General features: G+C 42.1%; 1 protein-coding gene across 1 annotated transcript in view; it reads right to left on the bottom strand.

The window, feature by feature from the left end:
• Nucleotides 1-27,242, bottom strand: part of LOC133589444 (segment polarity protein dishevelled homolog DVL-3-like) — a 79,599-nt gene that overhangs the window by 15,249 nt on the left and 37,108 nt on the right. Inside the window, exons 3-11 of the mRNA XM_061941913.2 lie at nucleotides 18,415-18,536; nucleotides 14,919-15,034; nucleotides 14,699-14,831; nucleotides 12,791-12,881; nucleotides 12,634-12,703; nucleotides 12,376-12,515; nucleotides 6,066-6,142; nucleotides 5,928-5,995; nucleotides 5,714-5,863 (exon numbers count right to left, since the gene is read on the bottom strand). Of these exons, the coding sequence (XP_061797897.1) occupies nucleotides 5,714-5,863; nucleotides 5,928-5,995; nucleotides 6,066-6,142; nucleotides 12,376-12,515; nucleotides 12,634-12,703; nucleotides 12,791-12,881; nucleotides 14,699-14,831; nucleotides 14,919-15,034; nucleotides 18,415-18,536 (967 nt within the window). The remainder of the gene's footprint in view (nucleotides 1-5,713; nucleotides 5,864-5,927; nucleotides 5,996-6,065; nucleotides 6,143-12,375; nucleotides 12,516-12,633; nucleotides 12,704-12,790; nucleotides 12,882-14,698; nucleotides 14,832-14,918; nucleotides 15,035-18,414; nucleotides 18,537-27,242) is intronic.

Genomic DNA, 27,242 nt, shown 5'->3' with positions numbered 1-27,242 from the left:
GGCCTGACGCTGTAGTCAATAAGCTCCTTCTTTTTTGATATCCTCTTGTTGTAGGGCAGACTGGCTCGTACATGCACATGCATCCTCCGCTGTTGCCATTTCTAATAGAAATTAGCGTCACTAGACTCGTTGTGGAAGTGTTAAAAACTACAACATGGCCAACGGGGAGAAGACGATGTCGAAGGTGAGGCACGTAAATAAGAGCACTCACAAAACGTCTCATCCTGACAGACCGTCAAAAAAGCGGCTTGAAGATGGTCTTTAAAACATAATCTATGCAACATTTTGACCAAACAACCAAAATGTTATGTAGACCACAACAACATGTTTTAAATGTAGAAAAAAATCATAATACGACCCCTTTTTAATTATATTTTTTAATTAATTTATTTATTTTTTTTCATTTATTTATTTTAGGCAATGACATTCAACCTTTAGGTTAATTTAAATTATGCAAGCAAGTAGTGGTGTAACGGTACCCAAAAATTTCGGTTCGGTACGTACCTCGGTTTAGAGGTCACGGTTCGGTTCATTTTCGGTACAGTAAGAAAACAACAAAATATACATTTTTTGGTTATTTATTTACCAAATTTGCAAAATCTTCCACCAAAAATATTTTTCTTAGTGGAACATTTGATGTGAAGTAATGGGAACCTTGGATAGGTCAATAATTCATAACAACATTGATTTTGATTCAATATTATGTTTTGAGCAATGACAGTTTGAAAAAAAAAAAAAAAAGCTTTGTTTTATTAGTCAACATTGCAACTTTTTCTAAATTACATTAAACCTTTAAGCTTTTTTATTTCACTTTTGTTATGTTTTTGTTTATTTTAATAGTATTTTTAGAATGTGCCGTGGGCCTTTAAAACATTAGCTGTGGGCCGCAAATGGCCTCCGGGGCACACTTTTGACACCCCTGCTTTAGATAATAAAAAATTAAATGTGATAAATCTATGGATAAAAAGCAGAGCCTGACGACACATACTCTCTCTCTCTCTGTCTGTGTCTCTGCCCCTCCCTCACCAATGCTACGGTTTGTTTTGTTTTTAACCCCTTCTTAACCCTGAACGTACATTGAAAATACACGCAACCCTAACTCAAAATGCCGGACATTTGAGGCATTTAAGGAACTCCGCCCTGACAGCTCCGCAAAAGAGGACATGTCCGGTGAAAAGAGGACGTCTGGTCAGCCTATCGTAGCCCGTTAGCTGCTAGCATGCCGTGTGTTGTGCCTCGGTGTGAATTGTTTACACAACGTGCGTTACGCTACTTAATATGTCCGTGTGGAAACTCGTTCGGTACACCTCCGAACCGAACCGGAACCCCCGTACCGAAACGGTTCAATGCAAATACACGTACCGTTACACCCCTACAAGCAAGTACCGTATTTTCCGCACTATAAGGCGCACCTAAAAACCACAAATTTTCTCAAAAGCTAACAGTGCGCCTTATAACCCGGTGCGCTTTATTACGATTAATTTTCATAAAGTTTCGATCTCGCAACTTCGGTAAACAGCCGCCATCTTTTTTCCCGGTAGAACAGGAAGCGCTTCTTCTTCTACGCAAGCAACCGCCAAGGAAAGCACCCGCCCCCATAGAACAGGAAGCGCTTCACCCGCCCCCATAGAACAGGAAGCGCTTCACCCGCCCCCGGAAGAAGAAGAAAAAACGCGCGGATATCACCGTACGTTTCATTTCCTGTTTACATCTGTAAAGACCACAAAATGGCTCCTACTAAACGATCCGGTTCATAAAAAGACGCAATCTCTCCATCCGCACACGGATTACTACCGTATTTCACAGCAACTGAACCGCACTGTGGAACGGGAGCACGTACGGTGAATATTCGCTCCACAGGGAATGAGAAGTCATCCTTCACTGTGGTTCTAGCTTGCCATGCTAACTTCCACCCATGGTGATATTCAAAAGGAAGACCTTGCCAAAAGAGACCTTTCCAGCCGGCGTCATCATAAAAGCTAACTCGAAGGGATGGATGGATGAAGAAAAGATGAGCGAGTGGTTAAGGGAAGTTTACGCGAAGAGGCCGGGTGGCTTTTTTCACACAGCTCCGAAGGCGAACGCACCTTCACTAAGACGGGCAGACAGCCTCGGACGACATACGCCAACATTTGCCAGTGGATCGTAAATGCTTGGGCAGATATTTCGGTCACAACTGTGGTCCGAGCTTTCCGGAAGGCAGGATTCACAGAACAACAGCGACACTGACTCCCGATGACTTCTACGAGACGGAACCGGCCATTTTGGATACCACGCTTGCGCAACTTTTCAATTCGGACACCGAAGACGAAGAATTCGAAGGATTTACGAATGAAGAATAACTTCAGAAGGTGAGCGCTATGTTTATTTTGTGTGTTGTGACATTAACGTTCGAGCAACATTATGTTACTATTGCTCTACACCATTTTGAATTTTACTATGTTTGTGATTGCACATTTGCGTACATTTTGGGACAGAGTTGTTAGAACGCTGGTTTTCAATATATTATTAAAGTTTGACTGAACTATCTGACTGTTTTTTTGACATTCACTTTAGCGCAGCGTTTTTTTGACATTCACTTTAGCGCAGCGTAGGCGCGGCTTATAGTCCGGGGCGGCTTATTGGTGGACAAAATTATGAAATATGTAATTCATAGAAGGTGCGGCTAATAATCCGGTGCGCCTTATAGTGCGGAAAATACGGTAATAATCTGTGGTTAATCATGATTAATCCAAATTTACAAGTGTGATTCATCTGTTTAAAAAAACAAAAAACATTTGTCAGCACTGCTCTTTTAGTTTCTTGCCTTCAACATAAATGTAAATACACCATCTGCTTGAGGAATCATCATGACTAATATTTTGTTTCCTGTGGCCTGGATTGAAGGGAGAATCAGAAAAAATTAGATCAGTTTTGTTTAACTTGGACTTAAATCTTGACAACGCCTCCAAGCTGTTAAAAAACAACTATTTGAATAGAATGTTCTCCCCGTAACACCAATACAGACAGTTTTTCAATCTATTTGCCTTTTGTTTTGTGCAATATTGTTTTTTTTGGGGGGGGGGGATTAGGGACTTGGTGATTCATGTTTTTCCTCAACTCCCATAAACATTATCTTGTGTTGCTGGCAGTAAATTGTTTAAACCAGAAGTGGCCATTACGTCGATCGCGAGGGTGTGTCAGTCCATCGCCAGCCAGGCATTAAAAAAATAGACTTTAGCTATCATCAATCTTCACCAAGACGTCACTTTCCTCACTTGATTGACATTCACGGCACCCGAGGGTCTTGTGAGATGACGCTGGCTGCTGCCAGATCATTATTAAGAAAAAACGACCGGCAGGAAGGCGAGAAACACTTTATTTCAACAGACTCTCACGCCGTACCTGCCGTCAAAACTCTAAAGACCGACTGCACAGTTCTTGTCTTCACAATAAAAGTGCTGCTCCATCCTGCCTGCGCTAACAAAATAAGAGTCTCAGAAAGCTAGCAAGCTTCGGAGTTTGCCGCCAATGTATTTTTTGTAAAGTGTGTAAAAACGAGTATGGAAGCTGGACAAATAAGATGCCAAAAACCAAACCCTTTCATGTGGTATTAGACAGAAAGAAGGACTTTTTTTCTCCTCCATTTGAAAATGCGGACGTTATCATCACCACTGTCTGATTTCAATCAATGCAAGTCATCAGAATCATGTAATACACCAACTTATATTCTTGTCTTCATGAAAGAAAGGAATCTTTATGTGTTAAACATGCTTGTATTATCATTAAACTCCTTTAACTTATTAACAAAAAGGCCTCTATGATAAATAAATCAATCTAAATTATATGTATGAGGTAGATCAACCTCGGATTCAGGAAGAACAGTGCGGTTTTCGTCCTGGTCGGGGGCACTGTGGACCAGCTCTATACTCTCGGCAGGGTCCTTGAGGGTGCATGGGAGTTTGCCCAACATGTGTCTTGTGGACTTGGAGAAGGCATTCGACCGTGTCCCTCGGGAAGTCCTGTGGGGAGTGTTCAGAGAGTATGGGGTATCGGACTGTCAGATTGTGGCGGTCCGCTCCCTGTATGATCAGTGTCAGAGCTTGGTCCGCATTGCCGGCAGTAAGTCGGAAACAGTGAGGGTTGGCTGCCCTTTGTCACCCATTCTGTTCATAACTTTTATGGACAGAATTTCTAGGCGCAGTCAAGGCTTTGAGGGGATCTGGTTTGGTGGCTGCAGGATTAGATCTCTGCTTTTTGCAGATGATGTGGTCCTGATGGCTTCATCTGGCCAGGATCTTCAGCTCTCACTGGATCGGTTCGCAGCAGAGTGTGAAGCGACTGGGATGAGAATCAGCACCTCCAAGTCCGAGTCCGTGGTTCTCGCCCGGAAAAGGGTGGAGTGCCATCTCCGGGTTGGGGAGGAGACCCTGCCCCAAGTGGAGGAGTTCAAGTACCTGGGAGTCTTGTTCACGAGTGAGGGAAGAGTGGATCGTGAGATCGACAGGCGGATCGGTGCGGCGTCTTCAGTAATGCGGACGCCGTATCGATCTGTTGTGGTGAAGAAGGAGCTGAGCCGGAAGGCAAAGCTCTCAATTTACAGGTCGATCTACGTTCCCATCCTCACCTATGGTCATGAGCTTTGGGTTATGACCGAAAGGACAAGATCACGGTTACAAGCGGCCGGAATGAGTTTCCTACGCCGGGTGGTGGGGCTCTCCCTTAGAGATAGGGTGAGAAGCTCTGTCATCCGGGGGGAGCTCAAAGTAAAGCCGCTGCTCCTCCACATGGAGAGGAGCCAGATGAGGTGGTTCGGGCATCTGGTCAGGATGCCACCCCAATGCCTCCCTAAGGAGGTGTTTCGGGCACGTCTGCCCGGCCACGGGGAAGACCCAGGACACGTTGAGCAGACTATGTCTCCAGGCTGGCCTGGGAACGCCTCGGGATCCCCCGGGAAGAGCTGGACCAAGTGGCTGGGGAGAGGGAAGTCTGGGCGACCCCACCTCAGATAAGCGGAAGAAGATGGATAGATGGATGGTAGATCACCTCGACTTGATCAATTGAAAAGTAGCTTGCCTGCAGAAAAGGTGTGGGCACCTCTGGTTTAAAGTATCTTTTATTCATCTGCTTCAAGGGTGAACGCTTAAATGTTCTATTACTGAAAACAAAAAACATGTTTTTACATGCGTTGTTATGACATAAATAATCCACTCTTTCATGTTAATCTCCCCTTTGGACCACAACACTGTATCCACCTCAGCAGTTTTCTGCTTGTGTAATTTATTGACTGATGCAAAAAAAAAAACTCTTGGCACCTTTTCCTCTCTGGGTGTTAAAAATGGTTAAAAGCCGTCCCACATATCCAAAATATTTATTTACATTGCTCAAACCGAACTAAAACCCCAACGAGAATATGAATAAATCCCACTGAGCAAATGTCACGAGACAAAGATCACAAGGGCGATGGAAGGCGTGAGTTGAACATATCGAGCAGATGGAAGCGAGCTGTGAGGCTGAACAGTCGCATCTCGTCGCTGGAATGCGGTGAGAGGGCAGGGCTCTCCGTCTGAGGGGAATATGGCTATTGCTAAAGTTTTGTAGGTCAGGGTGCGGAGGGGAGGTTTGCAAACAAGCACGGCACTCAAATGTTTAAAAACAGAGAAGCAAAGAATGAGCACCAAAATTGAATGAGAAAGGTAAGTGAGACTAGTCAAAAGACGGTGACGGGACTCACGCTCAGTCTCCGGAATGGAGCTGCTGATGGAGGAGCTGGTGGAGGTGACGGTGCTCATGGAGGGGCTCATGCCGTAAGCGGGATACACCCCAGTCATTGCTGCGGTATGCGACACCCACGCCGCAGGGTCAATGGGTCGAATTGGCTCACCTGTAGAATTAAGTGCAGTTCGGTTAGAGGTATGACAAACTAAATGATAATAATAACCACTCACTTCTTGGCAGAGCAAAGCATCCCCGTGGGTTTGGATCCCAGCATTTGGCCACAGTCAGAGTAATGGGACTGGCAATACACAGATACAACATTTACACACATTGTCTTAAAACCCTAACGAGCATTCCTCAGATCTTACCCCGGCTTATGCACAATGTCCCTCAGCACTCGCACTGCGTCATCGTTGCTCATGTTTTCAAAGTTGATGTCGTTCACCTGCAGGGAAACCCCAAAAAAGCAGAGCTAAGTTTAATCACGGCGTCTACGCCATGGTTGTGAAGCCTGCTGAAGCAGACTGTGAGACCAATTAAAACAGGGATGTCAAACATAACTTAAGTTTGCTAAGTGTCAAATTCAGCTGCATTTTTTTAATTAAAGAAACTGCAGTTCTAAATGTGTCGCAATAGCAAATTCTGTTAGGCAAGCAAATAGTTTATACCGGGGCGAGCAAGTATATTAAGCAAGAGTTACTCGATAAAGCGGGGCTGTGACTCCTCCCCCGCGACCCGACGTAAAACAAAGAAGAGTAAAACAAACTAGGGCTGGGCGATATATCGATATACTCGATATATCGCGGGTTTGTCTCTCTTTGTGCGATATAGAAAATGACTATATGGTGATATTGGAGTATACGTTCTCACGCAGTTGCTTTTAGCTGCGGGCATTACACTACATGCTCTTCTCACTCTTTCTTGTCTCTCCTTCTCACAGAGACATAAAACAAGCACACCTTCTTACATACGTCACATACGTATACGCCCTCGCGGAGCAGAGAGGTAGCGGCATGGGTAACGTTAGCTGTGGTGCGAGTGGTAATACGAGAGAAAGAAGGTGCGAATCTGGTAACAAATGAAGGAAGAATTAATTCCCAAGAAAAACAGCAGGGGGTCCATCGTCTGGCAGTGGTTTTGGCTTCAAGCGGGCAGATGTCGAACAGACAACCGTAATTTGTCAAGTGTGGGGCAAAAGCGTTGCTACAAAAAGTTGCTAATACAGGTAAAAGCCAGTAAATTAGAATATTTTGAAAAACTTGATTTATTTCAGTAATTGCATTCAAAAGGTGTAACTTGTACATTATATTTATTCATTGCACACAGACTGATGCATTCAAATGTTTATTTCATTTAATTTTGATGATTTGAAGTGGCAACAAATGAAAATCCAAAATTCCGTGTGTCACAAAAATTAGAATATTGTGTAAGGCTAATACAAAAAAGGGATTTTTAGAAATGTTGGCCAACTGAAAAGTATGAAAATGAAAAATATGAGCATGTACAATACTCAATACTTGGTTGGAGCTCCTTTTGCCTCAATTACTGCGTTAATGCGGCGTGGCATGGAGTCGATGAGTTTCTGGCACTGCTCAGGTGTTATGAGAGCCCAGGTTGCTCTGATAGTGGCCTTCAACTCTTCTGCGTTTTTGGGTCTGGCATTCTGCATCTTCCTTTTCACAATACCCCACAGATTTTCTATGGGGCTAAGGTCAGGGGAGTTGGCGGGCCAATTTAGAACAGAAATACCATGGTCCGTAAACCAGGCACGGGTAGATTTTGCGCTGTGTGCAGGCGCCAAGTCCTGTTGGAACTTGAAATCTCCATCTCCATAGAGCAGGTCAGCAGCAGGAAGCATGAAGTGCTCTAAAACTTGCTGGTAGACGGCTGCGTTGACCCTGGATCTCAGGAAACAGAGTGGACCGACACCAGCAGATGACATGGCACCCCAAACCATCACTGATGGTGGAAACTTTACACTAGACTTCAGGCAACATGGATCCTGTGCCTCTCCTGTCTTACTCCAGACTCTGGGACCTCGATTTCCAAAGGAAATGCAAAATTTGCATGGTTGGGTGATGGTTTGGGGTGCCATGTCATCTGCTGGTGTCGGTCCACTCTGTTTCCTGAGATCCAGAGTCAACGCAGCCGTCTACCAGCAAGTTTTAGAGCACTTCATGCTTCCTGCTGCTGACCTGCTCTATGGAGATGGAGATTTCAAGTTCCAACAGGACTTGGCGCCTGCACACAGCGCAAAATCTACCCGTGCCTGGTTTACGGACCATGGTATTTCTGTTCTAAATTGGCCCGCCAACTCCCCTGACCTTAGCCCCATAGAAAATCTGTGGGGTATTGTGAAAAGGAAGATGCAGAATGCCAGACCCAAAAACGCAGAAGAGTTGAAGGCCACTATCAGAGCAACCTGGGCTCTCATAACACCTGAGCAGTGCCAGAAACTCATCGACTCCATGCCACGCCGCATTAACGCAGTAATTGAGGCAAAAGGAGCTCCAACCAAGTATTGAGTATTGGACATGCTCATATTTTTCATTTTCATACTTTTCAGTTGGCCAACATTTCTAAAAATCCCTTTTTTGTATTAGCCTTAAGTAATATTCTAATTTTGTGACACACGGAATTTTGGATTTTCATTTGTTGCCACTTCAAATCATCAAAATTAAATGAAATAAACATTTGAATGCATCAGTCTGTGTGCAATGAATAAATATAATGTACAAGTTACACCTTTTGAATGCAATTACTGAAATAAATCAAGTTTTTCAAGATATTCTAATTTACTGGCTTTTACCTGTATGTAGCATCATTTGAAAACTCTGCATGTCAACATCTCCGTTCGGTGCCACACCAACAAAATGCCGAAGCAACCATTTCCACATCAACACCGTATGAAAAAACTAGTCAACAACAGACGGAGATAACGTCCGCAGGAACCTACCACATAGTGAAGGACAAACGCTATTTGATTTCCTATTATGCAGCTCATTTTTATTTGACACTTATTGAAATATCTTGTGTGACATCATGCACAAAAGTGCACTTTAATTTAGTGTTGATTTTCCCGATTTTCCCGATTTTCCCGGGAGACTTCCGGATTTCAGTGCCTCTCGCAGAAAACTCCCGGGATTAATATTCTCTGATTTTCACCCTTACAATAATAATAAGGGCGTGCCATGATGGTACAGCATTTAGCGCCCTCTACAATCTGTATAAATAGCGTGCCAGCACAGCCTTTTGTTATATGCATCTTCTGCTTGCACACGTAAGTGACAGCAAGGCATACTTTGTCAACGGCCACACAGTGACGGTGGCCATATAAAACAACTTTAACACTCTTACTAACAATGTGCCACACTGTGAACCCACACCAAACAAGAATGACAAACACATTTCGGGAGAACATCTGCACCGTAACACAACATAAACACAACAGAACAAATACCCAGAATCCCATGCAGCCCTAACTCTTCCGGGCTACATTATACACCCCCGCTACCAAACCCCGCCCACCTCAACCGACGCACAGAGGGGGGGGTTTGGTGGTAGCAGGGGTGTATAATGTAGCCCGGAAGAGTCAGGGCTGCATGAGATTCTGGGTACTTGTTCTGTTGTGTTAAGGTGTAGTGACTCTCCAAAGACAGTGACCCCCCCCCCCCCATAACTGACCTTGTGACACTCAACAGTTTACGGTGACAGCTAATTGTGGATTGCTAATGACAATATTTATGTGTAGTTTGAGAGTGACATCTCCAGTCCCTGTGCCCATATTTGTTTGATGAAGCACTAGCTGGGAAGCAGACGCACAAAACGCAAGCTTCAGCAAAAATGAAACTGGAGAGGGAACATTAACAAAGCCCCACACCGCAGAAGCTGAAATCATTAGTGGCCGGGGTTGGAAAACCAAGGGAAAATAGTAACAACCTTAAAGGCCCACTGAAAGCCACTACTAGCGACCACGCAGTCTGATAGTTTATATATCAATGATGAAATCTTAACATTGCAACACATGCCAATACGGCCGGGTTAGCTTACTAAAGTGCAATTTTAAATTTCGCGCGAAATAACCTGCTGAAAACGTCTCGGTATGATGACGTCAGCGCGTGACGTCACAGATTGTGGAGGACATTTTGGGACAGCATGGTGGCCAGCTATTAAGTCGTCTGTTTTCATCGCAAAATTCCACAGTATTCTGGACATCTGTGTTGGTGAATCTTTTGCAATTTGTTCAATGAACAATGGAGACAGCAAAGAAGAAAGCTGTAGGTGGGAAGCGGTGTATTGCGGGCGGCTGCAGCAACACAAACACATTTCATTGTTTACATTCCCGGAAGATGACAGTCAAGCTTTACCATTGGCCTGTGGAGAACTGGGACAACAGAGACTCTTACCAGAAGGACTTTGAGTTGGATGTGCGGTACCGTGAGTACGCATGCAGCTGCGGCTTCCAAACATTTGATCGCTTGCCCGTACGTACGCGCCGCTATGTGCATGTCACGTACATAACTTTGGGGACTTTGGGGAAATATATGTGCTGTATGAACTTTGGGGAGGTGAACGGTACTTTGGGCTGTGGGATTGAGTGTGTTGTGCGGGTGTTTGAGTTGTATTGGCGGGTTATATGGACGGGAGGGGGGAGGTGTTTGTTATGCGGGATTAATTTGTGGCATATTAAATATAAGCCTGGTTGTGTTGTGGCTAATAGAGTATATATATGTCTTGTGTTTATTTACTGTTTTAGTCATTCCCAGCTGAATATCAGGTCCCACCCGCATCTGAATCGCTCCCACTGCCCTCTAGTCCTTCACTCTCACTTTCCTCACCCACAAATCTTTCATCCTCGCTCAAATTAATGGGGAAGTCGTCGCTTTCTCGGTCCGAATCGCTCTCGCTGCTGGTGGCCATGATTGTAAACAATGTGCGGATGTGAGGACATACCGGTACCTGCCAACTTTTGAAATCAGAAAAACCTAGTAGCCAGGGTCCAGGGGCCGCAGGCCCCGGTAGGTCCAGGACAAAGTCCTGGTGGGGGGTTCAGGCTTCGCCCCCCGACGCAAAATGATTATTAGCATTCAGACAGGTTAAAATGTTGCTAAAACCATAACTTTTCTATCAGTCACAGTGACTTTTCAAAACAAAAATATTACAGCAAAAATCATATGGGTTGATTGACATGTTTATTCTGTAAGCTAACTTCAATAGTTTGAAATTATTTTGACAGTTAATGCCAGTTATCCTGTCAACCTTTCACAAGACTTCAATTTGTTAATTGAAAGTATAAACAGTATAAACACTTTTTACAGTAAACAAATGGTAAAACAGTACTAAACAATTCCATTAAAAAAAAAATTGGTGTCATTATTAACTTTCTGTCCAAGCTTGTATAATCTACTGCCTTGTTCAATTGTATAAAATATTCTGTGCCTAAAATTCACATTTCTATCACAATTATCATACTGTAAACATGGTAAGCTAACTTCATTAAAATTAATAGTCCTGTCAATAGCATGGAATTACAATTCAAATGTAGTTTTTTTGTAAGCCTTTCAAAAGAATTCAAAATATGAAAAATTAATGAAAATTAATTGAAGCCATCAGACACTTGAAAAGTGGCACATCACATCTCTAATGTAATCATTTGAACTTTTCAACAGAAATAGCACTGCAAAAATATTAAGGACATACTTCTGTATTTTGGTAGTTATGCTGTCAACATTTAACAAGATTTCTTCAACTTGGACTTGAAAGCATAAATAGTATAAACACTTTTAACAGTATAACAGTACTAAACAATTCCAATAGATAACATTGGTGTCATTACCTTTTTGTGGCTAAAATCCGAAAAACGTTGAAAGTTTTCCACTTGTATCGCTACCAACGGCATTAGACTTGTGTTTTTTTTGTCCCAACGTGGTCTTTTACATCGCTAATTCCTCCGTGTCCGATCGAAAAATCTTGTCTGCACAAGGTGCAATTCGCGTAGTTTTCACCCTTTTTGGAACGGATAATTATTCCCGGATAGGCTTTTGAATATTCTTTACGGAATGACTGCAGTTTTCTTTTCGGTTTAAGACTCGTTTGCGATGTTTCTCCGGCTGATTCCATGATCGTTCGCTCGTTTGGAAACAATGGCAACAGGTGCCTCGTGCTTGGCAGCGGTGCTATAAATAGCCTCGCGCATTTAAAAAAAATTTTTTTTTTAAATTAATGAAAAACTGTATTTTTTATCACTGCAACCGTAACCCGGAATAGGTTGATGAAAACCGTACTAATTACGGGAAAACCGGAGTAGTTGGCAGGTATGTGAGGAGCTCCACAACCTGTGACGTCACGCGCATATCGTCTGCTACTTCCGGTACAGGCAAGGCTTTTTTATCAGCGACCAAAAGTTGCGAACTTTATCAATGATGTTCTCTACTAAATCCTTTCAGCAAAAATATGGCAATATCGCGAAATGATCAAGTATGACACATAGAATGGACCTGCTATCCCCGTTTGAATAAGAAAATCGCATTTCAGTAGGCCTTTAACTCATCAGTTGAGGGGAAGCTCCCGTACGCCTGCTCTCAAACGTGACGTGCATCGGCCCACACGCACATTCCTTAAGTCCCACGCATTGTGACATTCCCTGTGTGCATGTGTGCAACAAACAACCCCGCACACCTGCAACAGCATGTCTCCGGGCTCGATGCGTCCGTCCGCAGCCACCGCCCCGCCTTTCATTATGGAGCCAATGTAGATTCCTCCATCTCCTCTCTCGTTACTTTGGCCCACGATGCTGATGCCCAAGAAGTTGTACTTCTCTGAGAGTACACAAGAAAATAAACGTTGCAGAGACAGCGTATGTAATGTTACAGTATAACCGCCATCAAATGAACAAACGTCAGGTGTCCATTTTGTCTTCAGCGCACACTGACTTACCCATGTTGAGCGTAACTGTGATTATGTTGAGAGACATGGTGGAGTCTGTGATGCTGCTGAATGACGACGACTGCACAAGAGAACCATAGTATGAGGCGCTGAGGCCAAGGACTTCTATTGCTGGAGTTGTAAGAGCATGCATGAGAGCTGGTCTTACCCGGTCCAGATTGGAGGCCTTGGGTTTCCGCCGACGGCGCCGGTGTCGTCTCATTAAGCGAGAGGAGCTCTGTTCTGTTGAGCTACTAAATCTGGGTAATCGGGAGACGCAATTAAAGTGTTACAACTGCCAACAAGTAATGAAAAGATAATTACAGCTATATCCGGATATAAATTATTTTTAATGATGTCGACAAACACAATTGACAAATGAGTCAGCAATAGTGATGTGCGATACCTCGGATTTTCTTTCTGAACCGATACCAAGTAAGGTTCAGGCTGGTCTCAGCGATCCGATACAGATACTTTCTGCACATATACCTACCGTAATTTGTCTGCTAAAATTTAGAAAGTTGTGTATTTTCAAATAACATACATCTGAAAAAACAGTAAAAATGTAAAAAATTGGCATGTAATCTGAATTTTTTTTTATTAATCATTAATTATATATATATATAATAACATTTTGTCTTTAAATTTACATATTTATTTATTAAAAAAATTCAATTGAAATATATCAAAATAGCCCCTCTATACTAGACTTTTCCGTATGCGGCCCTTGGAAAAAGTTTAGACACCCCTCATCTAAAATATTGTAAACTTTCAAAATATTTATAAAATATACTTAAAATATACACAAAGTTTAATCAGTTAATTAAACAATAAAACAATACTAAATTATGAATGAATTTGAAAAAATTACAACAATAATAAACAGTTAAATGTGTAAATTAACATTAATATTTTCATACAGGCAGAAGTTTTGACAAACTCAAATATGCAATTACACAATCATCCATCCATCCATCCATCCATCTTCTTCCGCTTATCCGAGGTCGGGTCGCGGGGGCAGCAGCCTAAGCAGGGAAGCCCAGACTTCCCTCTCCCCAGCCACTTCGTCCAGCTCCTCCCGGGGGATCCCGAGGCGTTCCCAGGCCAGCCGGGAGACATAGTCTTCCCAACGTGTCCTGGGTCTTCCTCGTGGCCTCCTACCGGTCGGACATGCCCTAAACACCTCCTTAGGGAGGCGCTCGGGTGGCATCCTGACCAGATGCCCGAACCACCTCATCTGGCTCCTCTCCATGTGGAGGAGCAGCGGCTTTACTTTAAGCTCCCCCCGGATGACAGAGCTTCTCACCCTATCTCTAAGGGAGAGCCCCGCCACCCGGCGGAGGAAACTCATTTCGGCCGCTTGTACCCGTGATCTTGTCCTTTCGGTCATAACCCAAAGCTCATGACCATAGGTGAGGATGGGAACGTAGATCGACCGGTAAATTGAGAGCTTTGCCTTCCGGCTCAGCTCCTTCTTCACCACAATGGATCGATACAGCGTCTGCATTAATGAAGACGCCGCACCGATCCGCCTGTCGATCTCACGATCCACTCTTCCCTCACTCGTGAACAAGACTCAGAGGTACTTGAACTCCTCCACTTGGGGCAAGATCTCCTCCCCAACCCGGAGATGGCACTCCAGCCTTTTCCGGGTGAGAACCATGGACTCGGACTCGGAGGTCGCTTCACACTCGGCTGCGAACCGATCCAGTGAGAGCTGAAGATCCTGGCCAGATGAAGCCATCAGGACCACATCATCTGCAAAAAGCAGAGACCTAATCCTGCAGCCACCAAACCGGATCCCCTCAACGCCTTGACTGCGCCTAGAAATTCTGTCCATAAAAGTTCAGAACAGAATGGGTGACAAAGGGCAGCCTTGGCGGAGTCCAACCCTCACTGGAAACGTGTCCGACTTACTGACCAAGCGGACCAAGCTCTGACACTGATCATACAGGGAGCGGACCGCCACAATCAGACAGTCCCATACCCCATTTTGTTTTGAGAATTGATAATAGCACATAAAGATCTGGTATCAATATTTCAGTATCGATCCGCAAATGTCAGTGGGGCATCTGACCTGCTGGTTGCGTCGTCGTCCTCTGAATCAAAGCAGGAAGTGGACTCCAGCTCGCTGCTCATGAAAGAAGAGCTGTCGTACTCTGCGACGCCACGTGCCGCTACCCGCGAGGAGAACCCATTCTGCTTTCCACCTGCGGAAGAAGCCAAGCGTCAAGTGGTAGCACGTACCAAAAGACACACGAGGCACATATTTATCCACAGTGCAAAGACTTCCTGACCATGGTCGGTGTGTTTCCGCCTGGGCCGCTCTTTCTCCCTCTCTCTTCTCTGCGACATCACCGAGCCCGTCTCGGTGTCGTTATCCAAACTGTTCCGTGCGCTTGCTGCTTTCCCACTACAGATGGTGGCAGGGAAACAAAAAAAACAACAAATCTTATCATAGTACTTGCATTGTGTCAATATTATCATTCATTACACAACTATTAAAACAAAAAAATGCAAACTACAGACTTGACAGCGGTTTGAAGGAGTCATATTATGATTTTTTTTCTACATTGATTGATTGATTGAGACTTTTATTAGTAGGTTGCACAGTGAAGTACATATTCCGTACAATTGACCACTAAATGGTAACACCCCAATCAATACGTTTTTCAACTTGTTTGAATCGGGGTCCACGTTAATCAATTCATGGTACAAATTAGGGATGTCCCGATCCGATATTTGGATCGGATCGGCCGCCGATATTTGCAAAAAAATGCGTATCGGCAAGGCATGGGAAAATGCCGATCCAGATCCAGTTTAAAACAAACTCCGGTCCGTGTTTTCCAACGCACCGATTTAAATAATACATTCCACTTTTCTGCTGCTCTGTAATTTCCGTTCCGCATTTTCCAGCACACCTTCAACACATCCACAATTCTCACGCAGTTGCTTTTAGCTGCTGGCATTACACGACAGGCTCTTCTCACTCTTTCCTGTGTCTCCCTCTTACAGACAGCTAGCGCACCTTCTTACACACGTCACATACTGTCACGACATACGTCACATACTGTCACGTCATACGTCACATACTGTCACGTCATACGTCACATACGTATACGTCCTCTCCCAGCAGAGAGCGAGGTAGCAGCATGGCTAACGTTAGCTGTGATGCTAGCGCAGCCGCTAAGGTGCGCGCCTACTCAAGCGTCCTCTGCGCACGGCAAATCTATGCCACGCACAAAATCAAATAAAAAAATAAGCGCATAACAATTTTCGACACACGGACACGACAGAGAAAACAGTTTTCGTCATCATTGTTCAAATATTGTAAGGTCTGTCGGACGCTTATCTCCATTCGGTGCCACACGTCCACACCATCAAAATGCCGAGGCAAACATTTCCACGTCAACACCGTATGAAAAATATAGTGATTTTTTTTAGTTGTGATTTCCTTCTCTGCATGAAAGTTTAAAAGTAGCATATATTAATGCAGTATCTCAGCGACTCTGTCACAAACCTGGGGGTAAAGTTTGACTCAGATTTTAAATTCGAAAAACAAATCAGCAGCGTCATTCAAAAAAGCTTTTATCAATTACGCCAAATAGCGAAAGTGAAACCGCTTCTATCAAGACATGATCTTGAGAAATGAATCCACGCTTTTATCTCGACTCGTCTTGATTATTGTAATGCCCAGTATGTTGGCATTAGCCAGGCCTCCCTCGCCCGCAGCTCGTGCAGAACTCTGCTGCTCGTCTGCAAACACAGACCCGCAGACGTGAGCACATCACCCCTATTTTAGCGTCCCTTCACTGGCTCCCTGTGCGTTACCGAATACATTTTAAACTCCTTTTATTTGTTTTTAAATGTCTAAACAACCTCGCGCCAACCTATCTCTCCGACCTCCTTCAGCCTTACTGCCCCACCCGATCCTTAAGATCAGCCGATCAGCTGCTGTTGACGGTCCCTGACACAAGGCTGAAGCTGAGAGGTGACAGAGCTTTCGCCGTTGCTGCTCCCAAGCTCTGGAACGACCTACCCCTGAGTGTTAGACAAGCCTCCTCTCTTCCTGTTTTTAAATCTCTCTTAAAAACATACTTTTATTCCATGGCTTTTAACACTGAGTGATATCCATCCTGCAATGGCGCCCCATAATACACCTGCTGTGATCCTGTTTTTATGTGTTTATGTTTTTATTAATTCTATTTTAATTATTTATTTTTTATCGTGTTCTGTTTGTGTTGTGTTGTGTTTGCTCGGTACTCGTTTTATCTTTTAACCTGCTCATTGTACAGCACTTTGGCTACCCCTGTGGTAAATTTTAAATGTGCTCTATAAATAAAGTTGATTTGATTTGATTATGAAGAAGAATGTTTTAATGTAGACATGCAAGCCTTGAAAGAAAATTTTGAAAATCAAGACTACATTTACCGCAAATGGGTGCATTTCTACCCTATATTTTAACTTTAGATTTATTCTCATATCAAACTCTTTTGGCTGTCTTTTTGACACTTACATCCGGCGCCCCCCTCCACACCCTGGATTATAAATAATGTAAATAATTCAATGTGATTATCTTGTGTGATGACTGTATTATGATGATAGTATATATCTGATAGTATATATATCTGTATCATGAATCAATTGAAGTGGACCCCTGGAAAAACTTATTGGGGTGTTACCATTTAGTGGTCAATTGTACGGAATATGTACTTCACTGTGCAACCTACTAATAAAAGTCTCAATCAATCAATCAAAACACATAGAATCATCATACTGCTGTGATTATATGCATCAAGTGTTCATTCAAGGCTAAGGCAAAATATCGAGATATATATCGTGTATCGTAATATGGCCTTAAAATATCGCAATATTAAAAAAGGCCATATCGCCCAGCCCTAGTTTCAATGATGCCATTTCTGTTTGTCATGTATAATTTTGTCTATTTTGTGTTTATCCTTTATCGGGGTTTTGCACAAATGTGATGCACCATGTTAGATGTCCCGGTTTTGTGACTGTCGTAGACATAAACAACGTCGCAGCTCTTGCAAATCACGTAGCCAGCATTACTATCATCCTGATTTACAACCTCATAAAAACGAGTCCACGCTGAACTTTTCTGGCCTTTTTTTCCCCTGGTCTTTAGTATTCCCTTTTTTAGTTTGTCGCGTACCACGTTTGCTGCCGGCGTTGTGGCATATGCTGCAGGTGCCTGCTCGTTTTTCGTATGTGGGTAACAACATTTAACTATGTATATATATTTCCGAATTGGTTTAACTGCCACCCGCCTGAATCTATTTAAAATCTAATTTTTTTTTATTTCAACCGCCCGACCCGACCCGCGGATAAAATCTTTTTTTTTTTTTTCCAACCGCCCGACCCTCGGATAATCCACGGACTCCGCGGTTGTGTCCGCAAACCGCGCATCTCTAACGTGTTCAGTTCATTCCAACGGTAGACGCGGATTTGAGATACAAGTGTTTTGAGTTAAGAGCTCCGTCACACAACCAATTAAGCTCGTAAGTTGAGGTACTAGTGTAACCAATTTACCTATATGTCAACACAAAGAGGATAGAGATAAATAAGGAACTTATTGGACTACAACTGAATACAACTGGCAGACTCGCACAAAGTCATTTTTCTCATTCTGTTATTGTGCTTACTAGAAAAGACTGAGGGCCTTATTCAAGAGATGCGCATAAAGAGCAAAAGGTATTTCCCTTTTGCAGACACAATGTGTCAAACGTGTCTTTAAGGAGAATGGGTGCACAAAGTATTCTGTACTGTACTGACTGGTAAGAAGGTGGTCGGGAGTCTCCAATGCCCCCCGTCCTCTCCAAAGGGGGCGCTGCCTCCAAGTCTCCCACCGAGCCAGCAGAACCAGCATCTGCATGGGCGCCGTCTCCAGACACCAGCTGTGATCAGAAGGAGGGGGAAAGGTTATCTACATCCATAAAAAGTATACATATTTATGGCAGCTTTTACTTTCACTGTCAATGGAAAATGTTCAATTACGTGGTTTAATTGTTTGCCTGTTTTATAAAGGCAAACATAAGCGACTATGATTTGATAAAGATTAAAGAGGAAATAACATTAGCAGGTGTGTGTCAAACACAAGGCCCAAGGGCCAGATCTGGCCTGCCACACCATTTTATGTGGCCCCCGAAATCCTGGAAATAATATGCTTTAATGAAGTAATTCATCTTTTCTTACTAAATATATTCTTTCTTTCCATTTTGACAGGAAAAAATATGTACCGTATTTTCCGCACTATTAGCCGCACCTAAAAACCACAAATTTACTCAAAAGCTGACAGTGCGGCTTATAACCCGGTGCGCTTTATATATGGATTAATATTAAGATTCATTTTCATAAAGTTTCGGTCTCGCAACTACGGTAAACAGCCGCCATCTTTTTTCCCCGTAGAAGAGGAAGTGCTTCTTCTTCTACGCAAGCAACCGCCAAGGTAAGCACCCGCCCCCATAGAACAGGAAGCGCTTCTTCTTCTACTGTAAGCAACCACCCGCCCGCGTAGAAGAAGAAGAAGCGCGCTGATATTACGTTTCATTTCCTTTGTGTGTTTACATCTGTAAAGACCACAAAATGGCTCCTACTAAGCGACAGGTTTCCGGTTCATGAAAAGACGCAATCTCTCCATCCGCACATGGACTACTATTTCACAGCAACTGCCTAAAGACTTTCAAGAAAAGCTGGCTACTTTCCGTGCATATTGTAAAAACAAGATAGCTGAAAAAAAGATCCGGCCAGAGAACATTATCAACATGGACGAGGTTCCACTGACTTTTGATATTCCTGTGAACCGCACTGTGGATACAACAGGAGCACGTACGGTGAATATTCGCACCACAGGGAATGAGAAGTCATCCTTCACTGTGGTTCTAGCTTGCCATGCTAATGGCCAGAAACTTCCACCCATGGTGATATTCAAAAGGAAGATCTTGCCAAAAGAGACCTTTCCAGCCGGCGTCATCATAAAAGCTAACTCGAAGGGATGGATGGATGAAGAAAAGATGAGCGAGTGGTTAAGGTAAGTTTACGCGAAGAGGCCGGGTGGCTTTTTTCACGCAGCTCCGTCCATGTTGATATACGACTCCATGCGCGCCCACATCACGCTGGTTTTTAATATATTATTAAAGTTTGACTGACCTATCTGACTGTTTTTTTGACATTCCTTTAGCGCAGTTAGATGCGGCTTATAACACGGGGCGGCTTATAGGTGGACAAAGTTTTGAAATATGCCGTTCATTGAAGGCGCGGCTTATAACCCAGGGCGGCTTATGGTGCGGAAAATACGGTACTGTATAAAATTGCATACCTCTTCAACTTTAATATCATCGAATATTGAAACAAATATTGTAATTAGAGATGTTCGATAATATCGGACTGCCGATATTATCGTCCGATAAATGCTTTGAAATGTAATATGCACGTAATATGCACATAATCACGTTTCATCAAACATATATTAACGTTGTTGCCCTAGGGTAAACTGGGTGTAACACATGGCACACTGACAAAGCTTAACCTATTGTGACTATAACAATCTACAAGGTTAATGTAGGTTGCTTCTCTTTCTCCCCCTCCATTTTTCTGCATTCTTTCGTATCTCAAGTTATCATTACGTATATGTATTGTTGCATTTAAACAACTGTATTGTTGATAATAAAGGTAAATTATTTAAATTTCTATTGGTATTTGTATTGATCCATTTGTAGTGTAATAATGCTCAGTCATTTCTGTATTATTTTTTATTTTTCGCTAACTGCTTATTTGCTATTACTTTTACCATCATATTTGTACATGTCATATTTGCTGATGTTGCTCTATTGTTGTTGTTGTTTGCTGTTGTTGTTTTTGTCTCTCTGTCTAATCCCCCTCTTGTCCCCACAATTTCCCCCTGTCTTCTTTTTTTTTCTCTTTCTATCCCCTCCTGCTCCGGCCCGGCTGCACTAAATGATAATATAAATACATTTAATAAAGTCAAATACAAATAAGGCAACAAGAGAAGTATCCTACACTTCTCTTTTGTAAAGTAAATCTGAACAGCCGACATGGGCATCTACATCAACTATATGATTTGCCTGAGAAGCTGGACAGGAAACAAAAAAAAAACAAAAAATGAAATCGGAAATTATCGGTATCGGTTTCAAAAAGTAAAATTTACAGTGACGTGCAGTCACTAGAGGCAGGTGAGGCGGGGCCTCACCTGCCATCATGGAAAGAAAGAAAATGTAAAAAGAAAAAAAAATTTAAATTGTTATATGTATCCAGTGATTATACTATAAAGTTATTTTCCATTTAACTTCACCAGTTTTAGATTATTTTTATTCAAAATCGCTGAATTTTCACATTTGCCGTTCAAATACTGAGAAGAGACGGTGCGGTGAACAGCAGCCAGTTGAGGCACGTCACTCAGTGCCGCAACATGGATTGCGCAATGACTCGGCTAACTGCTGGCCTGCTGTGCAGTGAGACTTTATTGCTATATGAACTATATTATTATACATTTCCATAGTTTAGTTAGCTGAGGTATATAATGTACAGTGTATTTTGTCAACAACTGTATGTGTGTAAAGTATTTCTTGTGCTGAGCGATCATAAAACGGCCGCAAAAGACGCACTGGCTGAGGCTCGCCTCCTGCACCCCCGCCGTAGAATTGTTGTATCAACTAAGGCCCACACTTAAACTTTCCACGTGCAAGATTGAATCTATTTAAAAAAAGTATTTCATAAGAAGCCAAAAAGTGCAAAAACAATAATGTTGGTGTTGGAGGAGTTGTGAATGACTGCAGGGACACAACATTATATACACCTGCAGACTGCAGGTGTACCTAATTCACAACTCCTCCAACACGAACATTATTGTTTTTGCACTTTTTGGCTTCTTATTAAATAACTTTTGTAACCTATTTTCATGGGCTTTCCTCTTTGTGATGTTAAGTTCCTGTTATGCGCTGTTATACAGTATATGCCTTGAGCTTTTATTTTGAAAGCGCTAAGAGCGGAAGTGATGTCACGTTGCGGAGGCTTTTGAAAGAAGGTAAATAAAGTGGTCCTCGTGTAAACTGGAGCCTCCGTGTTTGTTATTTTGTAGTTTCATACAGTATAGGCGACATTTATAAACCCTCGGTTACACTTTTTTAAAAAGATTCAATCTTGCACGTGGAAAGTTTAAGTGAGGGCTTTAGTTGCGGCGCATGGACTTAATTTATAAGTAAAGGTAAGACCATAATAACGTTTTTTTTTATTAAATGTGCTTTTTTGTGTGCTACAGTTTGTATGTGTAAAGTTGAAGTTAAGTTAAAGTACCAATGATTGTCACACACACACTAGGTGTAATGAAATTTGTCCTCTGCATTTGACCCATCCCCTTGTTCACCCCCTGGGAGGTGAGGGGAGCAGTGGGCAGCAGCGGCGCCGCGCCTGGGAATCATTTTTGGTGATTTAACCCCCAATCCCAACCCTTGATGCTGAGTGCCAAGCAGGGAAGAATGCTGGTATGAGCTTTGAAACATAACCCGTTAACTGCTGCCAATCAAATGGTGAATAAGATACTCTTTAGGGTTCATATGTTTGTAAATCTGACTGTGATGAAGTCAGTGCCTCACCAGCCATCAACCTCACCGCACGTCACTGAAAATGTATGACTTTTTAAAACGCCACTGTGTACACGGACGTAGGGAGAAGTACAGAGCGCCAATAAACCTTAAAGGCACTGCCTTTGCGTGCCGGCCCAATCACATAATACCTACGTCTTTTCACACACACAAGTGAATGAAATGCATACTTGGTCAACAGCCATACAGGTCACACTGAGGGTGGTCGTATAAACAACTTTAACACTGTTACAAATATGCGCCACACTGTGAACCCACACCAAACAAGAATGACAAACACATTTCGGGAGAACATCCGCACCGAAACACAACATAAACACAACAATACCCAGAACCCCTTGCAGCACTAACTCTTCCGGGACGCTACAATATGCACCCCCCGCTACCCCCACCTCAACCCCGCCCCCCTCAACCTTCTCATGCTCTCTCAGGGAGAGTATGTCCCAAATTCCAAGCTGCTGTTTTGAGGCATGTTAAAAAAAAGAATGCACTTTGTGACTTCAATAATAAATATGGCAGTGCCATGTTGGCATTTTTTTCCATAACTTGAGTTGATTTTATTTTGGAAAACCTTGTTACATTGTTTAATGCATCCAGCGGGGCATCACAACAAAATTAGGCATAATAATGTGTTAATTCCATGACTGTATATATCGGTATCGGTTGATATCGGAATCGGTAATTAAGAGTTGGACAATATCGGCAAAAAAGCCATTATCGGACATCTCTAATTATGATACATTCCAAACATGTTTTTTGTTCAAATAAAAGTAATTACTCAAATATCTGCTTAACTTCTGATTTCAAAGCAGGTTATCGATCAAATTGTACGATGTAAAAATGACAATGATTTTGCGGCAAAAAACTGGTTGCCAGAATTTTTAATGTAAAAAAAACAGTGGTACTGTTTTTCCAGTTTACAGTTTTATGTTGTAAATCCACCGTTCATATTTACTGTAAAATTCTGGCAACTGAGCTGCCAGGTTTTTTTTTTACCGTAAAAAACAGTATCTTTTTTTTTTTAATTTACAGAAATCTCTTGTTGTATTCTTATTTTACTGTTATATTTTTATTCTCATTGTTGCTTTTTATTTTTATTCTATTGTAATATTTTTCTATTTTGTTTCCATTTATACCCCCATCATTTACTTTCAGAGGTGGGTAGAGTAGCCAGAAATTGTACTCAAGTAAGAGTACTGTTACTTTAGAGATTTATTACTCAAGTAAAAGTAAGGAGTAGTCACCCAAATATTTACTTGAGTAAAAGTAGAAAGTATGTTGTGAAAAAACTACTGAGTAACTGATGAGTAACATACACACACACACACATATACATATATATATATATATATATATATACACACACACATACATATACATTGATATATACAGTATATAATTTATATGTATTTATTTTGCTGTTTTTGTTTACATGTTAAAGATGTTTTAATGAATATACATGCATGTTTAACACATATAGATTCCTTTCTTTCATGAAGACTAGAATATAAGTTGGTGTATTACCTGATTCTGATGACTTGCGTTGATTGTAATCAGACAGTAGTGATGATAACGTCCACGTTTTCAAATGGAGGAGAAGAAAAGTTCCTCCTTTCTGTCTAATACCACATGAAAGTGGTGGGTTTTTGGCATCTTATTTGTCCAGCTTCCATATTCGTTTTTATACACTTTACAAGAAATACATTGGCGTCAAACTCCGTAGCTTGCTAGCTTGTTTGCGCTGGCTTTCGGAGACTCTTGTTTTGAAAGCGCAGGCGCGATGGAGCGGCACTTTTATTGTGAAGACAGGAACTGTGCAGTCAGTCTTTAGGCTTTTGACGGGATGTACGGTTGAAATAAAAAAGTATCTTTTTTCCTTCACACTTTTGATTGATTGATTGGAACTTTTATTAGTAGATTGCACAGTACAGTATATATTCCGTACAATTGACCACTAAATGGTAACACCCCAATAAGTTTTTCAACTTGTTTAAGTCAGGTCATGTGACCAGCTGGCTCTGTTTGATTGGTCCAACGTCACCAGTGACTACATCTGATTGGTGGAACGAAGTGAAACGTCACCAGTAAGGCAGGCACTATGAAGGTCTGTCTGACAGACCAAAACAAACAAAGCGTGCATTAACAGATCGATAAAAATTAGTAGCGAGTAGCGAGCTGAATGTAGATAAAAGTAGCGGAGTAAAAGTAGCGGAGTAAAAGTAGCGGAGTAAAAGTAGCGGAGTAAAAGTAGCGGAGTAAAAGTAGCGTTCCTTCTCTATAAATATACTTAAGTAAAAGTAAAAGTATGTTGCATTAAAACTACTCTTAGAAGTACAATTTATCCCAAAAGTTACTCAAGTAGATGTAACGGAGTAAATGTAGCGCGTTACTACCCACCTCTGTTTACTTTTTACTTTTTAAATTCGATCTCAATTCTGTACACTGCTGCTGGAATTTTAATTTTCCTGAGGGAAATCTCCTGAAGGAATCAATAAAGTACTATCTATCTATCAAATATGCTGTAAAAAAACTGCAATATTTACGGTAAAATACTGCCATTTTGTTTTTACTACAAAATCTGCACATTTATTATTTTTACAGTGTATGTGAACATTTTAAATAATCAACTGATAATAGGTATCATGAGGCGAATCCTTACACACTAATAGTCACAGTTACAAGCATCCATAACTATGACGTGGCCCTCATTGAAAACCAGGTAGACACACCTTGTTTCATGTCTTTTCATGTAAGTGAGATTTATTTGTTGTAAAGGCGTGTTCAAAGTACAACAGAAGAGGAAAGGCTCCTTGATTTGCACACACACACAACACGTGATCAGTGTGGAACTACTTTGTTCCGATGTGTTCTTTACTCGCAGTCTGTCTTGTAGCTCAGAGATAAATGATGCTGACGTCTACAAGCAGCCTCAAGCACATTTTTTTCTTCCAATTCAACACATTGTGAATGATATTCACCATAGTTGGCTTAAATGGACTGTTTGCACAGTACATTCACCACAAAGTGCTTCCAAATGTTGTGCTTTTTGAGACTGATCCAATGGTGATTCAGTGCGACGGAGCAGCACAGACGAAGAGTCATGACTTTCAAATGCTACTCGTGATCCGACATGAACTGTCACGTTCAAACACTGAGGACATCTATTAAACAAGACAAAAGGCAAGGAATCAAACAGAGACAGAATTCAATTTGGACTCAATATTGAGGAGAGACATGGCCACTGCACTCTCTGTACAGTCCTGCACCACGCTCTGACGAAGAAGGTTTTTGTCTCCTCATTTATTCAGATGTTCACACACCAACACATGTCACAGCAGGAATGGGAAGTATGTAAAACAGTCATTGTTTTCGGTCGCTTTGAAGACCAAGAAGAGGATTTCTCGGGCTTGGGCTCTTCCCGGATCCAGCTGGGGCAGGTGTTGGAGGACAATGGATAACCCCTCCCGTCTCCTGACCACAGCAACTTCAAGAGGGCAGCGGGTCGTAAATAGCGTTGACCTCGGTTACCAAATAGTTGGAAGAGAGTTTGTGAAATACTTCAGAGAGAGTTCGTTTAACACTTCAAAGAGAGTTCCTCTGGAAGTTGAGCAGATCCTGCCATCTGTCCGTGTTGAAATCACAGTGGCGTTTCACGAGCCTTCTTCCTCTTGTTAGGCCTCGAAAGACAGCATTCATAATACAACGTTTCTTTTGTGATAACTTACAAACAATTATTCCAACATGAACGACACTGCAGCCGCTGTGCACACTTGCAGAGAGCCTGATCAGACTGCATAAAAGGCCACGTTAATGTCATTTATCCAGAATTCCACTGGAGGTGGGCAAAACGTCGATCGCGAGCTACCGGTCGATGGCGGAGGGTGTGTCAGTCCATCGCCAGACAAACAAAAAAATAGACCTAAAAATTAGTAGAGATCAGAGGTGGGTAGTAACGCGCTACATTTACTCCGTTACATCTACTTGAGTAACCTTTGGGATAAATTGTACTTCTAAGAGTAGTTTTAATGCAACATACTTTTACTTTTACTTGAGTATATTTATAGAGAAGAAACGCTACTTTTACTCCGCTACTTTTATCTACATTCAGCTCGCTACTCGCTACTAATTTTTATCGATCTGTTAATGCACGCTTTGTTTGTTTTGGTCTGTCAGACAGACCTCCATAGTGCCTGCGTTTCAACAAATACAGTCACTGGTGACGTTCACTCCGTTCCACCAATCAGATGCAGTCACTGGTGACGTTGGACCAATCAAACAGAGCCAGGGGTCACATGACCTGACTTAAACAAGTTGAAAAACTTATTGGGGTGTTACCATTTAGTGGTCAATTGTACGGAATATGTACTGTACTGTGCAATCTACTAATAAAAGCTCCAATCAATCAATCAAAAGTGTGAAGGAAAAAAGACCTTTTTTTTTTATTTCAACCGTACATCCCGTCAAAAGCCTAAAGACTGACTGCACAGTTCCTGTCTTCACAATAAAAGTGCTGCGCCATCGCGCCTGCGCTTTCAAAATAAGAGTCTCCGAAAGCCTGCGCAAACAAGCTAGCAAGCTACGGAGTTTGCCGCCAATGTATTTCTTGTAAAGTGTATAAAAACGAATATGGAAGCTGGACAAATAAGATGCCAAAAACCAACCACTTTCATGTGGTATTAGACAGAAAGGAGGAACTTTTTTTCTCCTCCATTTGAAAACGTGGACGTTATCAGCACTACTGTCTGATTACAATCAATGCAAGTCATCAGAATCAGGTAATACACCAACTTATATTCTAGTCTTCATGAAAGAAAGGAATCTATATGTGTTAAACATGCATGTATATTCATTAAAACATGCATATATATACATATACATATATACATATATGTGAACAAAAACGGCAAAAAAAATAAATATAAATTATATACTGTATATATCAATGTATGTATACATACACACACATCAGTTACTCAGTACTTG

Source organism: Nerophis lumbriciformis, linkage group LG03, assembly GCF_033978685.3.
Source record: "Nerophis lumbriciformis linkage group LG03, RoL_Nlum_v2.1, whole genome shotgun sequence".
NCBI classification, from domain to species: Eukaryota; Metazoa; Chordata; class Actinopteri; order Syngnathiformes; family Syngnathidae; genus Nerophis; species Nerophis lumbriciformis.
The sequence above is the reverse complement of the archived record's forward strand: the minus strand, read 5'-3'. Positions and strand labels throughout refer to the sequence as shown.